General features: G+C 37.1%; 1 protein-coding gene across 4 annotated transcripts in view; it reads left to right on the top strand.

The window, feature by feature from the left end:
• MSRB3 (methionine sulfoxide reductase B3) overlaps nt 1-19,723 on the top strand; it is a 192,345-nt gene that overhangs the window by 49,316 nt on the left and 123,306 nt on the right. For 3 of the 4 annotated variants that reach the window (XM_055395103.2, XM_055395105.2, XM_055395104.2), the window contains exons 3-4: nt 9,101-9,209; nt 10,827-10,904. In XM_055395103.2, coding sequence (XP_055251078.1) covers nt 9,101-9,209; nt 10,827-10,904 — 187 coding nt within the window. Of the gene's footprint in view, nt 1-6,498; nt 6,530-9,100; nt 9,210-10,826; nt 10,905-19,723 lie in introns of those variants that run through there. The other variant, XM_088837054.1, reaches the window with a different exon arrangement.

The following is a 19,723-nucleotide window of genomic DNA, read 5'->3' as shown; positions in this document are numbered from 1 at the left end:
GAGGGCTCCTTTCCATCCTTTTAGTGGGTGGTTACCTCTCATCTTCCCCTTTCAGTCTGTGCTCCCAAGACGGTGAGGGAGGATGGGAGAGGGAACTATTTTTTGCAAGTCTTTTTGATTGCATGTGAAATGTAGAATGGAAATGAGCCTGTCTGTTTTTAATTTTTTTTTTTCTATACCGGCTATGATGTTCTATTGAAGACCCATACTGGAAAAAAATATTAAAACCAGGGAACGCTAACTTTGTCAGACGTTTCACTTGCAATCAGTTAGACTTGAAGTTAAGTAACTTTCTCTTCCACTATTGTCACTTGATGATGGCAGTGCCTTTAAAAATTCTCTTTTTACTCAGATACTTTGCAAGTAAGAAAATGCTTTCTGGATCAACACATGTTTGAAATATTTCCCTGAACTCTAGTCTTCACGGTTCACATTAATACAAAAGTCATTGCTGTTGGTATTGGCATTACATTTGGAAGAATTGATAAGCACTCTTTAGTTCGTCTTAATACACTTAGAGAACAGTGATAAAATGATTACTACACATGAATTCAACAATTAAAACTTTGTAACCTGCAAGTAAAGGATGGAAATTTAAAATGTGGTTTGTATTTTACAGAGTTCATTCAGGTTAATGTATCATCGGATAAATGTAGTAGTAAAGCTCTCCATTGTCTCCTCTCAAGAAAATCATGCAGTCTTACAGATTATTTACTATTAAAGGCTAGAATTTGAAATCATATTAATAGACTTTAGATGTTGTGGGAGGTACATTTACTCCTATTGACTTGCAGTGAGAAAATGTTGACATATTTCCCTTTTAATTTTAAAACTGCCTTATTTCTGTGCTGCTCAATTTTTCCTCTTCCAAATCAGAATCTACATTTTATTCTGGCCATTTTACTTTGTTAAATTAGCTAATCCCACTGACATGAAAGACTCTGGTTACCATCTTGACATTGTATGTATTTGATCACACAACATCTATCAGCTTGTTTACATAGAGTTCTCTTCCCTATTTGAATCTTCTTTGGCCCACTGACCCTGTAGATGCTGTTTCTACAAATAATGTGAGTTGTCTATATCCCAGTTATAATCGGACTTAGTCAATGTTGGTGGGCAAAGTTTAACAGTATTAATGTCTTCTTTGTTAACTCTCTTGACACAAAACTTGACATATATTTTTCCTATAAGACTGCACATTGTATTGATTGTTTTTCTTATCTTTACTGCTACAGTATGTGTTCCCCTAGGGGCAGCAACCTTGACTTACTCATTTTTAACTTTCCAGTGCTCATCACAGTTCTTACTTCACTGTAGATGTTTAATAAATAGTTGCAGAAAGTATGAATTAATATTAGGCTCAACAGTTTATGTGTTCAAAGAATTTGTAATCTGGGAAAATAAAGCAGAAACAACTGAAGATATTTGATAATAATTGCAAGATATATTAGCTCATGTAAATAGTACCCTGTAGAGTAAATACACTAGTACTGAGGATATTCAGATGAAAGATCAGAGTAGGGGTGAATTTATAGAGATATGTAGACTTGGAAGGAAAACTTCCTTGAAAATATTTTCTTAGTTTATCTATTCAAACCTTCAGTATAGAAACCAGAAGATGAATTTTATCATTCAACTATGCACCACTAAAACATATGGTCTTGTTTAATTCAAGAAGTTTAAAATGCTGTGTTGCTTTGGCATGCTTATAATGTCCATTGATGTTAATTAGAACTCTGTGCATGCATCAGTAGAACAGAGCTGAAACTGATCTGTAGAACTGTCTTATGTGAAGTATAATAGAAAAACAGCAAGAAGGTATGAAATGTGATTATTACTATGAGAAATAAAGATATGCCTTTTCTCACATATGGAAAAGAAAAGGATCTTTACCTTCTGATTCCTATGACCTAGAGGGTTTTTTTGTTTTCTTTGTGTTATATTTAGGACGTGGCAGACTGACAAAATTAAACTGAACCTGAGTGTAAAAATTAAGAATGTTTTTAAAAAAATGAAAACTAAGTCAAGGTACTAATTTTATACTTTCTTTAGTTATGGATGTTTCCTGCTACCACCTACAAGATTACTTCAAAGGGGAGATTTATTGAAATGTTTCCTAAGGGTAAATGTTTGGCCAAAGGATTTTGTTCTCTAGGCCTGTCAAAAATTCATCACCAAAGAACATCTACTGAGTATCTTGCACATGACTTCAGGTTGGGAGTGATGATCGATAGTCTGAAAGGGATGACATTAAATACACAGAGCAAACTATCAGAGGCTGCACTCTGATTCTGTGTTCAGCGTTCAACCAAATACTCTCTGAGAACTATTTTGAGTATAGCATTTGGCTAAAAGGATTTCACTTTGCTAAAAGGAAGAAAGAAAGGTCATGTCAGACAATGTCTGTCCTAAAATATTGCAATTGTAAATTTCCAGATATAAAGATATGTTCTTTTTGCTGTTGTTGCTTATCTACATTTTGGCCACCTAATACTAAGAAATGACTCATTTGAAAAGACCCTGATGCTGGGAAAGATTGAAGGCGGGAGGAGAAGGGGACGACAGAGGATGAGATGGTTGGATGGCATCACCGACTCAATGGACATGAGTTTGAGTAAACTCTGGGAGTTAGTGATGGACAGGGAAGCCTGGCCTGCTGCAGTCCATGGGGTCGCAAAGAGTTGGACGCGACTGAGCGACTGAACTATCTACACTATTCATATTCAAGTTTTAGTATTTGCATTGTAGTTACTTGTCTCCATCTCTACCACTGGACTAGGAACTTTTTAGTGTATTCATCTCTTACATATCTTACAGATGGTGAGGGACAGGGAGACCTGGCATGCTCCAGTCCATGGAGTTCACAGAGTTGGACATGATTGAGTGAACAACAACAGTCTCTCACATTGGTTATTTCCTCCGGGTGTTCAGGAAGCTCTTCCTTCAGGTAGTAGCACAGCCAACTTCTCCTCCTTCGGGGCTGTGCTCAAATGTCACCTCTGTGAGGCTTACCTTGACCATTCTGTTTAAGGTTATAGCCCTTGCTTCTAGCACACCCAGTCTTCTTTGCCCTGCTCAGTTTTACCATTTTTCCCCATCCTGTATACTTATCACCTTTATTTTCATTGTGTTTTATCTGTTTTCTACCCCTGCTGGGATGGCAGCTCCATGAAAGGATCTTGATTTTGCTCACAGATATGTCTTAAGTACTTTGAATAATGCCAGAATGTAGGATGTGCTCAGGGCTTCCCAGGTGGGGCAGTGGTAAAGAATCTACCTGCCAAGGCAGGAGACACAGTGTCGATCCCTAAGTTGGGAAGATCCCCTGGAGAAGGAAATGGCAATCCACTCCAATATTGTTGCCTAGAGAATCCAATGGACAGAGGTACCTGGTGATCTACAGTCCACAGAGTGGCAGAGTCAGATACGACTGAGTGCACATGAGTAGGTGCTCAGTAAGTAATTGTTGAATGAATGAATGAGTATTTTATTAGCCGAGTACTCTGTAAATGCTCGACAATTTTGATGACTTAAAAAACCAGTAAGAAAAACGCCATATCGGTGGTCCTCAAATTAAGCCCTGCAGCCCTCGTTTCATGGAAACCCCAGATCTGAAGCCAGTGTCATGATGTCTTAGATGGTATGTTCACCTCAGGAATGTTTTTCCTGTATAGGTCTATGCTGAAAGAAAAAAAAAAATCAAAAGAATTGAGCATTCTTATACAAGCATGGAGCTTTTCTTTTTTGTGTTATGCATTTTTTAAAAAATCTTTATTAAATTACTAGAATGCAAAACAAAACACAAGGAAAAATGGTTCATGGTATATAATTTTATATTCTATTATAAAAATGGGCTAGACTTGGCTTTTATAAATGCATACTTATTTAGAAATTCCTAACACTACAACATCTGGGATAAAAGTTTCTTTAACTTTCCAAAATGACAGACTAATAACCGACTAAAAATTATAATTTATAGTGAAAATTGAAATATACCATTTTTAAATACAGTGGCAAGATATTTCAACATGAGCTTTACTCAAAGGAAACTAAGAAAGTCTTATCATCTCTAATTCACTTACTATATTGGGAAAATAATAGTTTTATTTTTTTCTGATCCTAGGACCAAAATTAAAATTATGGGGTCTTTAGATTTTGTTTTGTTTTGATTTTTCACACTGAAATATAAGATTTATGACTTAAAAGTGCCCTAAGACGTAGGTTACAGATTTGATTTACTTCTTAACAAGAATTTAAAAAGCCTTCCAACATTTTATAGACATTGTGAGAATCCCATTTGAACCTTGTCACTGATCCTCTGCTGAAGGAGTGAACCCAGGTAAAACAGACATTGACTAATAGATAAATGTTTTTACTTTCTGGATATACTACAGTGATCATTACTTTACTGTCTTGTTATCTTTAGTTATTGGTAATAGTTTTCAAGTTGAAAGTTATCATATAATTTAGGAAGAAAGAAGAAATTTGTAGCTTAATTTTTCCATGGGCTTTGCACTCTGACAGCCTGAGATTTGAGTCAGTACATCTTTTTGCTGTTTGTCCTTAGTAAGTTATGTTATAACCTCTCTGAACCCCAGTTTCTGTATCTGTAAAATGGACATGACATCTACCTCCTAGAATTATTGAGAGGATTAAATGTAGTTATGAGAAAGTGCCTAGAAATACGTCTGGCACAGAGTGGTTACTCAAATTTTAATTTTCTTTTCTTCTTCCAATTCTTGTTTGAATCATTTTTAAAGAGAACTTGTGAGGAAAATACTATCCCAAGAGAATTATTTTAGAAAAATAATTATCAATAAAATATTTTAGCACACTGAAATGCCTGATCTGGTTATCTTCTAAAGTACAGTTTTAACTTCAGAATTCACTGTAATCAATATGATAATACTGTATTTGTTTAGACAGTGTTTGTTAACTGCTAACTGTTGTGATTCTCATAGCAGACTTCTGAGGGTAGAGAGAGACACGTTTGTCTAAGGTCCCGTGACTAGGAAGCAGACAGAGGCAGAAAGTAAACTCTGATTCAAGACTATACTGGATTCAAGGCAACCATATGGAACAAGCTTTGACATAAAAAGAGACTTTGGGCATATTTTAGCAAATAAATGCCCTTGGATTGGGTTTAAGGTGGATCTGATAATATACCAAACTTACTCTGTAAGGAATGGTGTTATGAATAGATACCAAGGTAGCAATATTACCCTTTCAGGTATGCTTTGTGTTGTCTGTGTATATACACACATTCATGGCTTCAAAGTACTCTATTAAGCATTTAAATAAGGAGAAAAATCTTTTCCTAACATACTTTAAGTCAATTTAGGGGTCATCGAACAGATGTCATATAATACTAATGTTAAATTACCCTGTGTAATAAGAAAATTACAGTACCTAAGTGAAGATAGTAAAAGGAAACCATCCAATGAATTATTCTAGAATTTCAAAATGAAATGATTTCTTCGAAATTAACAGTGGCACCACATGACTTTAGAAAAGTGAGTCTGATAGGGAGAAGGAAAATTAGAGACAAAAGTAAAGCCTTTCTGTGTTTATATATGCCAGGTTTTGGTTATGATGTGAGGAGAGCTAATGTAAGAGTATAGCTTTCAACTGTCCAGGAAAGCATATTATTATTAAACTATGTGGCAAGAAATTTATTAAAATTTGACTAACTTCTCATTGTTTTGTGTTAAATCACAATAGTTGTTTCTAGTCCACACACACTTCCTTTTGCTATTAGGCACACTTTAAAAGCCTAATTATTTTGAGAACATAGTATGACCAAAGAATAAAAATGTACAAAGTCTGACAACTTTAAATAAACACTAGCATTTCTTAAAGAACAAACCTCACTTACAGTTAGGAAACAATATTTATATTTAAGGTTGAAAAGCCAGGATGTAGGAAAATTTTGTTAATTTGGAAGATGACCTTTAAGTGCACCAAAACCAAATAATTTGTAGGCTATGACATAGGGCACATTCCTACAAAATTTGTGTGAATACTGCTTTAGTGGTTCTTGAAAGACAAACAAAGAAAGCTGGAATGAAATCTTTACTCCCGCCCCCCCCACTCCCCAAAATAAGACGGAGCCTAACAAAGGAGTACAGCAGCCCGATTCAAAGCTTGCCATTAAAACGAGGTCTCTGTAGCACGACTAATGAGATGGTTCATAGTGGAAAACAGTCTGTTTTTAAGAATGTTTAGATCAAAAGTAATTTCTAATCTATGAAATAAAGTCTTTTCAATACCCTTCATTCACCAGCAAAGCTTTTATGTTTGTATTATTTACTTCAATCAGATGTTTTCAATTTTACCTTTTCTCCTTTTACAAATACTTGACATGGTTCGTCAATACTGACCAACAGTTTTATTCTTTTTCTTCAGAAAAGAGAGATTTTTGGAGAGGAGGAGAATGAAAAAGAGAGAAACATCTTTGCCTAAACGATTTGCAAGCATCTGTGCTTTAAGCTACTTTTTATGAACACTCCTTAGTAAATGACTCAAGGTAAAAAAGCAGAAAAGCATCCAATGTTAGGAAATTGCAATCCAATACCATGTAATTTAAACCTGCAGTTGCTTCTCTTGTACTAAATGACATACAGATGGGTAGCTTAGTTCTCTCAACTTTGGGAACACAATTGGTCTTTTTGTATGAATGAACATATATTAACAGAAATATTTTGGGCAGAATTGTTTCAGAATTGTTTAACTGCACAGAGTTTAATTATCTGTGCCACTGGAAAGAATAATTTTAACCAAGATATTTTTGTCATATTAGGTTTGCAATTAATGAGTTTTTCTGGACAAAATCAACGAAGATGCAACCCTTCCAACGTATAAAGAAACAGAAACAAAAAACACCTTTTAAGATGTCTGTAGCGAATTGAGCGGAGGCTCACCTCTCACAGCCAGTTCTGCTTTCAAGCTGTGGAGAGGCTTGTTCTAATCGGACAGACATTTCTCAGGGAAACATTTCTGTCTGACTCTTAGAAGATATAAAAAGTGTAAGTAGTAGGCATTTGAATAAAGCCTGGTGTAATATGGGGTCCAGTGAAGTGAGTGACATGGTGGCTATTCATTCCTATGGCTCTTTTCAGGCCAGAGCGGCACCAACCGTGCTTTGTGGAAGGTCAGGAGGTGCCGTTTGACAACCCACAGGCCTGCTCGAAGGTGTGCTTTTCTGTTTGGCTCTGGTTTGCTCTTTTCCTGCCTCCATATTTTCTCATAGAGAATCAGTCACTCTGTGCTGGTGGTCCTGATTCTGGAAGCTGATGTCCTTCTTCAATCCCAATGTCAGGGTCAGTGGTTAGTTAAGTTTCTCTTGTTATAATTCCAGTGATCTCATATACTATGACACTAGGTACCTTAAAGTAAAAGGAGTAGGAAGCATTTCTACTCCTAAATCGTATTTCTTTTAGGTTTCCAAAGAAGTTTTTACTATTCTGGAAACTTAAGCAAGCTTTCTCTTAGTAACTTCGAAACATGGTAAGAAATTTTTGCACGTAGGGCCATCTGCATGCCTCTTTCACCCTGTGATGCAAAAGCAAAGAAAAGCAACTTTACTGCATTGAGTAAGGGTTGCCATGTCTGTAGTTACAGGTATCCCTCAGTATTCATGGGGGATTGCAGTTACCAAAATATAAGGATTCTCAGGTTCCTTATATAAATTGGCATAGTGTTTACATGTAACCTCTGCACATCTTCTTTTATACTTTAAATCATCTTTAGAGTGCTTGTAATAATACCTAATACAATGTAAATGCTGTATAAATAGTTGCTTTAGCATGGCAAACTCAAGGTTTGCATTTTGGAACTTTCTGGAATTTTAGGGGGATGGTGAATATTTTCCATCGTGTTTGGTTGAGTTTGTAGTTGTGGAACCCGCAGATACAGAGGACTGACTATTTCTCTTCAGTCATTTGTTCAGGTAAGAGAATAACACATGTAAGCAGGTGTTGTCTGGACATTTTACTGCAGACTATATAAGTTGAAATAAAAGCTAACGTTATTATTAGAATCACATTAAAATTATTTTACCATTGAAATACATTTAATCAGTGAAGTCTTCCTAGGTATACTTTACAAAAGGAAAATGTAGGTCCGTAAATAAAATCCCATTCACTTTTCTTCATCTTTCCCACCTTCCTTATTTTTCTAACCCGTTTTCTGGAACTTCTTGAAACTACATTAGTATACGTGCCTTCTCCTAGAGTCTGTTACAAGTTTCTTGCCCGTTTAAACACGGTAAGATACAGTCTTGCAAGAGATATTTGTTTTAAAGGACTCCTCAGAACCCAGTGAAGCCCCTGACAGAATCACTGTGCTGTGCTCATCTGCTTCAGGTGTTCCGACTCTTTGCAACCCTGTGGACTGCAGCCCTCCAGGCTTCTCTGTCCATGGAATTTTTCAGGAAGAATACTGCAGTGGGTAGCCCTTCCCTTCTCCAGAGGATATTCCCAACTCAGGGATCGAACTCACGTCTCCTTCTTTCCAGGAGATTCTTTACCAGCTGAGCCACTGGGGAAGCCCCAACAGAATCACAAAGAATAGCAATTCCTAGTTGTGGAAAAATGAATCTCTCAGGTTCAGTAAATAACTAGGATAGTATTTCCATCACCCAGGATGGAAATTGAAGGAGGAAGGTTTCAAGCTCTTCTACTAATTGAATGGAGAGTTACTGTTTAACATAATATGCCCATCATCTTATATATACAGCAGAAATGCTTATTTATAGTTATGCTTTTTGAATTTGTTTGTAAAAAAAAATTCAAGGTATTGGAGGACATAAAGGATGTATCCCCATCTTGTGAATGTTCAGCGGGTTTTTACTGTCTCGTGCTAGCAGCTTTAGCTATAGCACATCACCAGTGCACCAGTGGAATCACTTGAATCTTGAGTACCTTTCTTTTTAAATTGAGAGAAGTAACTGCAGTTCAGGTGAGTTTGTCGAGTGTGTTAGGGACTGCTCTGGTCATTGACAAGTGACAGCAGAAACTGTGCTATGGCGGTCAGCCAAAGCAATTATTTAGGATTGAAGCTAAAAATCCTCCTTCTCCTATATCCTCTCTCTTTCCAGGGTCATGTAGGGATAAGAAGAACTGTAAGGTGGTCTTTTCCCAGCAGGAGCTGAGGAAGCGGCTAACACCCCTGCAATACCATGTCACTCAGGAGAAAGGGACCGAAAGGTAAGGCGAGCTTACGAAAAAGTCATTAGGCAAGAGCTAGTTTTCTTCATCCTCTGTACCCCTGCTCCAACCTTTGAATCCTCTCCCTTGCTATTTAATTTAAAGGATTCTGCACTTATTTGCTAAAGTCTACATGTTAGTATCCTTGAAAAGGTTGAAAATGGTATTGTTTAGATTAAGACTAAGTTTTATTTATTCTTTCCCCCATTTAATGAACACTCTATCTTTTGTAAAGTCACAAGGCTTTTGTTAAGGGCCTGTTTTTAGTTTACTACAAAATGTGTGGAAGTAATAGCGATTTAGGTACATTTTTTGGGAAGACATCACAGTAAGCAAAACCATGAGGGAATGGCACTTTGCCAGGATGCTGAAAATTTGAAGGTGGCCATTGTAAGTATAGATGTTTTGGCTGCAAAAAGAAGGTAGCATAATTTAGTTCCTTTCTACCCCACTCCAATTTCTTTTTGAAGCACATGTGGAGAAAGTATTTATTGGCTCATTTGTGGTTGGAATGTCAAAAATTTTCAATAACTGCCCTCACATGGCTTTGGTCCTTGGAAGTTCGCCCTAAGTCCTGAAAAAAGAGTTTGTTCACTTCCAAGACTGTTTTTGGTGAATAAAGTCTCTCTCAGCTGATTCCAGCTCAAAGGTAACTTGCCAGAGTCTGACCATTTTGTTGTCTAATTTATACCATGGAGCTTGGCATAAGGCCGTAACTTACCTCTGATCCAAATTTATTAATGATGTAACTTCTTGTTTTCATTCATGAACTGAAAGAGCTCTTTACCGCACATGGGGTCTTTGTTAATAGGCAACACTCTCTTCCTGTCACAGTATATACTGTTTACTGACTTGACCAAATGTTGAATCTCTGACAAAGTCCACCCTCACCCCACAAGGAGCTAGAGATGGACTTGGGTCTTGGCCCGAGACGTCTACTCGTCCTGTTGTGTACATGACTAGCAAAATGATTTAATGCACACAAACAACTCGAGATTAGGTCATTCTTAAAAATTCTGTTTATAAAAAAATTGGACCTCATAAAGAGGGTGAAAGGATAATAAAAACAAGCTGCAGAGCACATAGACTTTTTGTTGGGCTAGCACAGCTGATTTGTATTAGCTGAGTGACCTCCTAGCCTTTAAGATTGTTAACTTAGAAAAATATTCCCTTAAAGCTGCAATATTCCTTTTCAAACCAGAAAATAAGACTCCTTCCACTTGAAGTGTTGGACCCTTCTGTATTTTCTGGTATACATTTTTGGACACTGCAGAGGAGCAGAAATCTCATGTAATAATGTTTTTCTCTGTGAATCTGAACTACAAGCTTTTTTTTTTTAAAGTAGGGAAAAAAATTTCTAAGCATTACATAACTAGACGGCTTGATTTTTTTTTAAATTTAACCTGCATTAGTTTGGAGTAGTTATATGCACATTTTATTATACAGATTTGAAATATATTAGTAATGTTCAGATTTCCATATGTTTGGTCTGTTCTCATTTTAAGACAAAAAGCCCTTGAAAGATTTATTAGAGAAATATATTTTAAGCAAATATGTTCTATAAGAAATAACGCTAACTTTGTTTAATTTTTTTATGCTCTGTTTATTGTGTATCAGTGCCTTCGAAGGAGAATATACACATCACAAAGATCCTGGAATATACAAATGTGTTGTTTGTGGAACTCCATTGTTTAAGTAAGTATATTAAAAACCTAAGGATGTGAGCAAATCACATACGGCAACGAGCTTGATTTTGCCTGTTCACATTAGATCTTCCCATTCCTAAATTTTCTTATTTCTAATTTTTCTACTCCCTGCCCCCCCACCACAAAACAAAAGTAATTATTGGCTTTCATAATAAATTACCAGTTTGGTAGACTGGCTGATTTCTTGTTACTCGAATCTTTAAAATACCTAGCATTAACTTGGTCATCTCAGTAACCAAAGTGCTTAGCAGAGCTATGAAAGAGATTTTGGTGAACATAAAAATGTCTATATTTATTGATTTTTCTATCACCAAGTGATGGCCCTAAATTTATTTATTGGACCATAATGGAAGTTCTTTATGTGCATCCTTCAGATTGAATAATATCCACCAAGTGGATTATTCACACTTCTGCAGTGAAAGGCAATACCTTTATTGAAACTCAAGCGGGAATTATAACAAATATTTATACATATGTAAGTAAGTTACATACTCTTAGTTTAAAGTTTTGCACTGATCGAAATCTTTTATTTTAAAGATCCCAATAGATTACTATAAAACAGGCAGTACATAGATTTTTTTTAATGGAATGGTTAAGTCAGACATTGTATTCTAGAGATTATGGATCTTATCCAAGAAAGAAAGCTCTGTATTAAAATGTATTTATTTAGGTCGAAAAAATCCTAGGAGCCCCATACTCCCCATGGGGATGCTGATTTAGGGGAATAAAAAGACAGAAACTTTAATTGAGAGTAAGTGTCATTTATTTAAAACAGAATTACAAATTTCTTAGGGGAAATGCACAAACAAGAATCTGATATGTGTAGCTTGTAAAACATACTTAATATCTCCTTGCAAATGTTTCCTTTTGAAAACACTAGCATTTACAGATTTTCCAGAAATAACAGGAAACAGTAGTTTCCCTGAAAAAAATTTTTTAAAGTTTAAAACCTTTCTTAACTTGCATAAACCTTATTGCACATTAGTGTTGGTTGAGAATCTGTTCTGAATTCTTATGTATTTATTCATTCTGTTAAAAAAAACCAGCCCTTCAAATTGTCACCCATTTCCTCTCAGAAAACACACGTCTTTATATTTCAACACCTTTAGTTTGTGTCATAATAGTTGATATAACACTTAAGATAGTTGCCGAGCCATGTTAAACTTGTTAATATCCCAAATGGTAAAAATTGGCCACATCTCCTTTGCTTTTGTTTAAGATTCTTCATTTCTTTCCCTATTATATGATTCAGTGAAGTAGTGGATCTAAGAAAAACTCACTGTTTTAAATAAGAAACAGAGCCACTGTAAATGAAGGATTTAAGCCATGTGACATCTTGAGTCACAAATAGTAAAAGCAAGACCCTTATCCAACCATAGGTACTGGTGGGGTTCAGGAGTTTCATATTTGATGTGATATTGACTCTAAAGGAAACTTTAGCATTCTTGTAAGGAAAGCTCTTAGTTTTTAAATTTTTATGGAATATAATTTAATATTTTTAGTCTACATTACATGAAAAAAAAAAATGCTGAACTTCTCCCGCTTGGTTTCTTGTCGGTTTTAGGGGGAACAGTATCTCTCTTTGGCCTTCAGTATAGAATGCAGTAGTTCTTTGGTCTGGTGCTGCTTTCCTCATACTGGAAAACTTGTCCCCTGGGTGTCCACAGGGCATGAACAGCTTTGAGGGAAGCAATTTTCTGATCCTCAGCCCCTATGCAAGCATTTTCCTGAAACTGCTGTCTGTTACTGAGGAGTCTGTAGCCTGCCACCTTGTCCTTCCAATCTCCTCTGTCATGGTTCCCCTTCTCCCACTTCACAAAAGATGGCATAGCTTCCACCCATCCCAGTGCTTACTATGATTTATTATCACAGGGTAAAAATGTCTAAGGCATTGAGCAAAAGGACAGTTCAGGAATGCATTACTTCTGGAGAGACCCTTGAAAGCAAGGCCAAAAAACAAAAAAACATTGAGAAGTATTGAACTGGTAAAAAAAAAAAAAAAGTATCAAAACAGTATTTCATTTTGGAGATAGTCTGCCTGCCAGCTATCTGCTTTTTATCACTCCATCTATCTATCTGTCTATCCATGTTCTACCAGTCATAAGTGAGATGTGTGTCGTGAAAACATGTATTGACATATTTGTTCAAAATTTTTAGATGAAAGTCTTTGTGTATGTATGTGTGTACAGGAAATAAATCCGATTTACTTGAGACAGTGAGGACTGCCTTTGCAATCAGGTTATACAGTAGTCTTCTCCATTCATTAACTGATCTAGACACATCACTCTAAGGTTTTGACAAAAATATATTTTCAGAATATCTATATTCAGAACACCAGATAATTTATCTGTTTTCAATTATTTAACTTCTTGGTAAGAAATTTTAGCCATCACATTAAAATGTATGAGAAAGTGTGTATCAGTCAGCACCCAATCCGGATACAGAAGCCACACAATAATTTGAACAGGAAAGTCTAATACAGAGAATGACCACATGTGACAGAGGGTGGTGGTGTTGAGGGGTTGGTAGGTAAGAAGCAAATAGAAATTGTGAAGAATATAGAGACAGCAAATACAGGAAGTGACCATGACCCCTAGAGCTGAGACAGACCTCAAGGGAAAGCTTTCCCTGCAAACTGCCCCTGTTTCCAGGGGCTGATGGCCCAGGAGTCACTGTGGGGCTACGACGGTGCAACTTCCTGGGATTCTGCCCCCTGGAATTTACTGGATACCTCCCCTCTGGGGTGCTGGGGAAAGCTCTTTGCAGGGAAGTGTCTCACTGGGGGCCCTCCACTCCAAAACCACCTGAGGGAGGTGCCAGGGGAGGCTGCTGGCCACCAGGTGCAGCTTGTCCCTGTGCCCTGAAACCAGCACCTTGCTCCAGAGGGGATACTGGTGTCACAGGAGCCATCACCAGAGAAGCAGAGTGGCTCAAAGTGTTGGGGACCAGAGAGGCTGTGTACACTAGGGAGTTGGGCGCTGGGGAAGCTGCCCCCATGGCGAAGGCCTGCAAATAGGAGACGCTCCATGCACCATGTGACCCTCATGCCAGGGAGGCAGCAGGCTCTGCAGGAGCCTGTTGAGAAAGCATACTGAAACCAAGAAGGAAAAACCTCTTTCTCCTGCAATCCTTATCTTGTTCCCTCTACTGACAAAGTTTAATATTATGTTGGCTGACAAAGATATTTAAAGGTCCCAGCTCCATTTTAGCAAAGCAGGTAAGGAAGATACATTTAGAGGTGAGAGGCAATGTATTGATAACTGGCACAGAGTCTCTGTTTTATTCAAAATTCTTTTAGGGATTCATGAGCAGAAGTTTGAAAGCCACTCAGTAGTCTAGTGAATTAATGGTATCACTGTCAGACCCCCTCTTGATATAGCTGGTTTCATACTTTGAACACAAAGTGTGTGAACAGTTGACTTGGGTTAGTATGAGTGTGAACAAGAAAGTGTGTGGAGGTTTTGTGTGTTAGAGAGGAGGGAGTGAGGAGAGAAAGTTTGGCCGAGAAGACTAAATAGAGGAACAATAGGAGAAATACCAGTGGGAGGAAAACAGATAAATGAAAGTAATAAGAAGGAAGTGCTGAGTTTAAAGATGCCTTATCATGAGCAGTATGAAAAGGTTGTTTTTCCAGCTGCCGTTTTTGTTACCTTATTCACACTCATTCTGCGTGTGTGTGTACACACATTCACATATATGTATAATTCTCTTCATTTACTTGACTGATATATATATATATGTATATATAAAATACTTCCTTACATAAAAGGCCATTCAAACTTGTCCTCTACCCTAAATACATTCCCTCTCAACAATATAGTGCTTTTTTACTGCTTACCAAGTACAAGAACCTTATTCACAGGCTGCTTTATAAACCAACTGCGTAATTTATTCCATGGTTCACGTTTTCTTCACATTCACAAATTCTACCGAGCTAAGTTTATTTCTCATATAGTACTACTGCCTTTAACTGACAGAATGTTCTCTCCTCTGGCTATTTGAACTTCTAAACTTTCATAAAATGAATTTATTGCGCATCAGATAAACCATAAAAGGCACTGGTGAAATAATTTAATTCAGAAAGTATTTCTGACATCTTGGACTTTGCTCACACTTTGCCAGGTGTTGTGAAACAAAATAAATTTGTGAACCCTTTTTTTTCCCTTGAGGTATTTATAGTTTTGTTGGAGTGATATGATAAACAATAAACAGTGACGAACTGTGGAGAAATAACATTAATCTGCACATACCTGTTGCAGTGCTTTCATGGGTAATAGGAGAGTATACGGCTGTATTCCAGTAGGGCCTGTTTTCATGGAGGAGATGAGAACACTCTACCAGGCAGAGAATATCTGATAGAGAATGCCGTATGAGGTAAGGAATCAGAACTGGGTTTTTCAAGGAAACAGTTCTGAGACTGGTGCAATAGGAGTTAGGAGGTGAGTTATGTTGGGAGTAGTGGAGAAATGTCTAGAGGGTTAAAAAGGACCAAATAAGGAAGCCTTGGGATCCCAGCGAAGCCTTTTAAGTTTCTGCTTGAAGTCCTTGAAGCCTTGGCATCCTTTCCTCCAGAAGCCAAGTCTGAGCCATCCAGGGTGAACTCTGGTGTTCCCCATCTCTGCTACCGTAGCACCTTGCATGCATGCACCTCCTTCATTGCATTTTCTGCTTTGTTTTGTGCGTGAGTGCATGCTAAGTTCTTCAGTCATGTCTGACTCTTTGCACCCCTGTGGACTGAAGTCCTCCAGGCTCCACTGTCCATGGGATTCTCCAAGGCAGGAGTACTGGAGTGGGTTGCCATGCCCTTCTCCAGGGGATCTTCCTGATCCAGGGATTGAACCTGTGTCTCTTAGGTCTCTTGCATTGGCATGCGGGTTCTCTACCACTAGCGCCACCTGATAAGTCCCACTTTGTTTTGTAATTATCTGTTTATGTGCCTGTCTGCCCACTAGTAAGTAAACTCCACAGTGGCAAGGTCACCCCTTAGTCGTATTTATATCTCTGGTGGTTTAGTCACTAAGTCGTGTCTGACTCTTGTGACCCTGTGGACTGTAGCCCGCCAGGCTTCTCTGTCCATGGGATTCTTCAGGAAAGAATACTGGAGTAGGTTGCCATTTCCTTTTCCAGGGGATCTTCCCAACCCAGGGATTAAAGCCCAGTCTCCTGCGTTGCAGACAGATCTTTACCAACTGAACTACAAGGGAAGCCCTATCTATATCTATTTATATCTCTAGCCTCTGGCATAGAATAGCCACCAAATATTTGTTTGTTGATCAGAGGCATGTCTGAAGTTTGTGAGATAGACTGTGGAGCGACTTTGAATAAGACAAATGCATGATGAAAATGGGAATTAAGCCAGAACAGTTCACAAGAGAGATTTCTGGAGCTGAAAAGAAAAGGAAATAGGGGTTTAATAGCTTCAGTGGGAACTTTTCTTTGTCAGCTGATAAACCTAAATTTTATCCATATTAATCAGTTCCTGATAATTTTAAGGTTTTCAGGAACCACATAGGACAGTTTTTATTTTCTGCATGTTTACTAATGAGGCCTTGCACTGAATTAATAGCTCATTTTACACAGGTTCACTAATGATGAGGATAATAATAATAGTAAATAATAATAAAGAGTACATAGCACTTCTTGCCTATTATGGTTCTAAGTGCTTTGTATTTAACTCAGTCTTCACAGCAAAACATTTTATAGATGAAGAAACTGAGAGGATAAGTATCTTGTGAAGAACATACAGACAGTGTACATGGATTTTGAGTAACACTCAAACTTTTAGGAAAGAAGAAAGTTAATTATAGGAAAATAAAGTTTAAAATTTTTATTTTGATCACTCATATCTGATTATTTTACTCAGCATACTTGGAACAAATGCAACACACATACATCCACACACACCTCAATTCCTTGAAAAATCTGCCTTTGTCATAGTGTTTAAGTTGAAAGTTGAAGACTGTTCCAATCTAGGGAGGGCTGTTGTTCTTGTTCAGTCGCTCAGTCATGTCCAACTCTTTGCTGCTACATGGACTGCAGCGCGCCAGGCTTTCCTGTCCTTCACTATCTCCCGGAGTTTGCTCAAACTCAAATCCATTGAATCTATGATGCCAACTCATCCTCTGTCGTCCTCTTCTCCTCCTGCCCTCAGTCTTTCCCAGCATCAGGGAGGGCTGAATCAAAAGTACATAGATCCATCATGGCAGGTCATTAAGAAGAATTCAGCTTCAGGCTGGCGGTTATCCTCAGGGAAGTCCCTTGGAATCTGAGCAGGAAGATGTAGCCAGCGTTTAGGAAGCCATCAGGCCATTTACCATCTGCGAAGTAGGGCAGGCAGCAGCTGGATTTCTGGGCTGGATTCTAGTTATTAAAACTGGAAAGTCATTTTATTTTTACTACTAACCCCCTATTACATTTTCTCAAGGAACTGTGTTCCAAATTTTTTATCACTTCTGTTTTAAATTCTGTCCCTATATTTCTGAGAAAATTGAGGCCACCTGACATGAGCTCTTTTAAATGTCTTTCCTTCTATCTTGAAATTTCTTTATATCTTCATTTTTTATCAGATATCAGAACAAGCACGGGCTAAAAGCAATTGATGGGATGAACTGAATACCAGGCCAGATGTGTGACCTCAAATTCATCACCTATAAAGTGGGGAAAATAAAACCAAACAGGTGTAAGAAAAGTGCCAAGTATATGGCAAGTATTCAACAATGTTAAATTCAAGTGGCCTGACCAAGTTTGAGGAACCATACCATCACAACAGTCTAAGAAACTCCTTCTAACATGAGAAAGTGCAGGCTCTACTAGAGACCGTCTGTCTGTTAACAGTAGATGTTAGTGTGGTGAGTCACTGCTCCAGCTGTGTTGCTATGTTTCAGATGGGACTCTGATGCAAAACTGTTCACACATGCTGCATTTCACATGCGCCTCCTGTGCAGTCTTATTCCAGGCTACTAGAAAATTTAAGCCTTTTTTCAGCTCTTTAAGAACATAAGCCATTTCACTGAAGAAATTCCAGTTCAGTGCCACACACAATTTATTCAACTATTCTATTCCATTTATTACTAAAGGAGACTTTCAACATAAGCTTTCCCTCTTCTGATAGAGTGGTGTGTGTGTGTGTGTGTGTGTGTGTGTGTGTGTTGGAAGCACGGAGGGGGAGGAGATAGGGGAAGAATGAAGGAGTTTTTCGTCCTTACTTTCTATTCAAATTCCATTCTTCCAGTCCTTTTCCTATCCATATGATATCTACTCATAAAGCATTCTAGTCACTATGGAATTCTCCCAGGAAGAGTAGCATGAATTTAACTTCAAGCTTTCTTTTTATGGAACTCTAGCTGGAAATTGCTCATAATTCTAGCAAATGTTTCTTAACCTTTATTAACTTAACATTTAACTTGAATTTAAAAAACCTGAATTGCCCTTCACCTCATTCTAAATCCTTTAACAAAGTAAGCTCTCCAGTACAGTGAAACCATTATGAAATGAACTAGATTTCTGAGTAATGACTTAAACTTTTGTTATATCTAAATAACTCATATATTATTTTGAGGAGAACACCAGATTGACTTCTCTCATTCCATTGATCCTTTCTGTCTTGTCCATACATACAATGATATACAGGAAAAGCGTCTGTAATGTTCTATCTTCAAATCACCTGAAAGCTCAGGGTAAGACCACAGCTAGATTGAAAGAAAAGTACTTCATGGAAGTACTGGCAAAGATAGGGAGGGAAGAATATTGTTAGTTTTTCTGACTAATTAAACCTGACTCATTAAACCACCAGAAGAAAAAGAAAAGCATAAATAGTAAAATCATAAAAGCATAGCATAACATAAAGAACAACTCCAGTTTGGGAAACTTGAAAACTATAGTAAGGCATAATTCAAAGTCTGACAATATGAAAGATAATTGTAACTGCATTTCTCTAATTAAAAAATACATATACACATACAGAAAAATTGAAGTGATAATTACACATAAAATCTTTGGATAGTTGAAATTGGGTACAGGACTGTTTGTGTATCTTGGAATGGGGAAGAATGGGGAAAAGTAATCTTGCCTTCTATTTCCTAAACTAAATCCTAGTTGTTTAGTTAATTTTTCCGTTGTAGACAGAAATAGATTGGGTTTTTCTTAGTGAATTAGAATGGATAATAAATTGGGAAACATAATAGGCAGAACTTTTAAAATTATAATTCATGTAAATTTATCCTGATTATATGAAAATACATCAGAAAATTAATGAACATCTGTTATTCCCATTCACAGACTTTGAAATTATTTAAAGACAGTTTATAATGTACAAGTTTTAGCCAGTACTTCTGAGGTAGTCCACAAAGCTGCTCTTCTTATAAATGAATAATACTTTTTTCAAAACATGGTCATCAGTTCAATGAGAATTGCATAAATTTTCCCTCAAATACATGTCTTCAGTGTGTCTTATACATGGATAAGTGACCCACCACATAATATTATCAAAGAAAAGTGCAGAAGCTATCCAGAGTACCAAGCAGAAATAAAGTTTTATAAGTTCCAGCACAGACTTAACTGCATAACCGTGAGCAAGTTACTTAAACATTCCACCTCATTTTTCTCATCTGTAAAATGGTAAGAATAACAGTAGCCCTTTCTAACTGATAGCACTTCTGTACCAAATGAAATAAACACATAAACATGCTATAAAAGATATAAAGAACAACTCATCAGTCTTGCAAAAAGGCAAACAACTTGATTAAAAAAAATAGACATTTTTCCAAATAAGATATACAGATGGCCATCAGGCACTTGATGCTCAATATC

This window comes from Moschus berezovskii, chromosome 6 (genome assembly GCF_049115385.1).
Source record: "Moschus berezovskii isolate FMDL1 chromosome 6, NW_MosBer_1.0, whole genome shotgun sequence".
NCBI lineage: Eukaryota > Metazoa > Chordata > Mammalia > Artiodactyla > Moschidae > Moschus > Moschus berezovskii.
The sequence above is the reverse complement of the archived record's forward strand: the minus strand, read 5'-3'. Positions and strand labels throughout refer to the sequence as shown.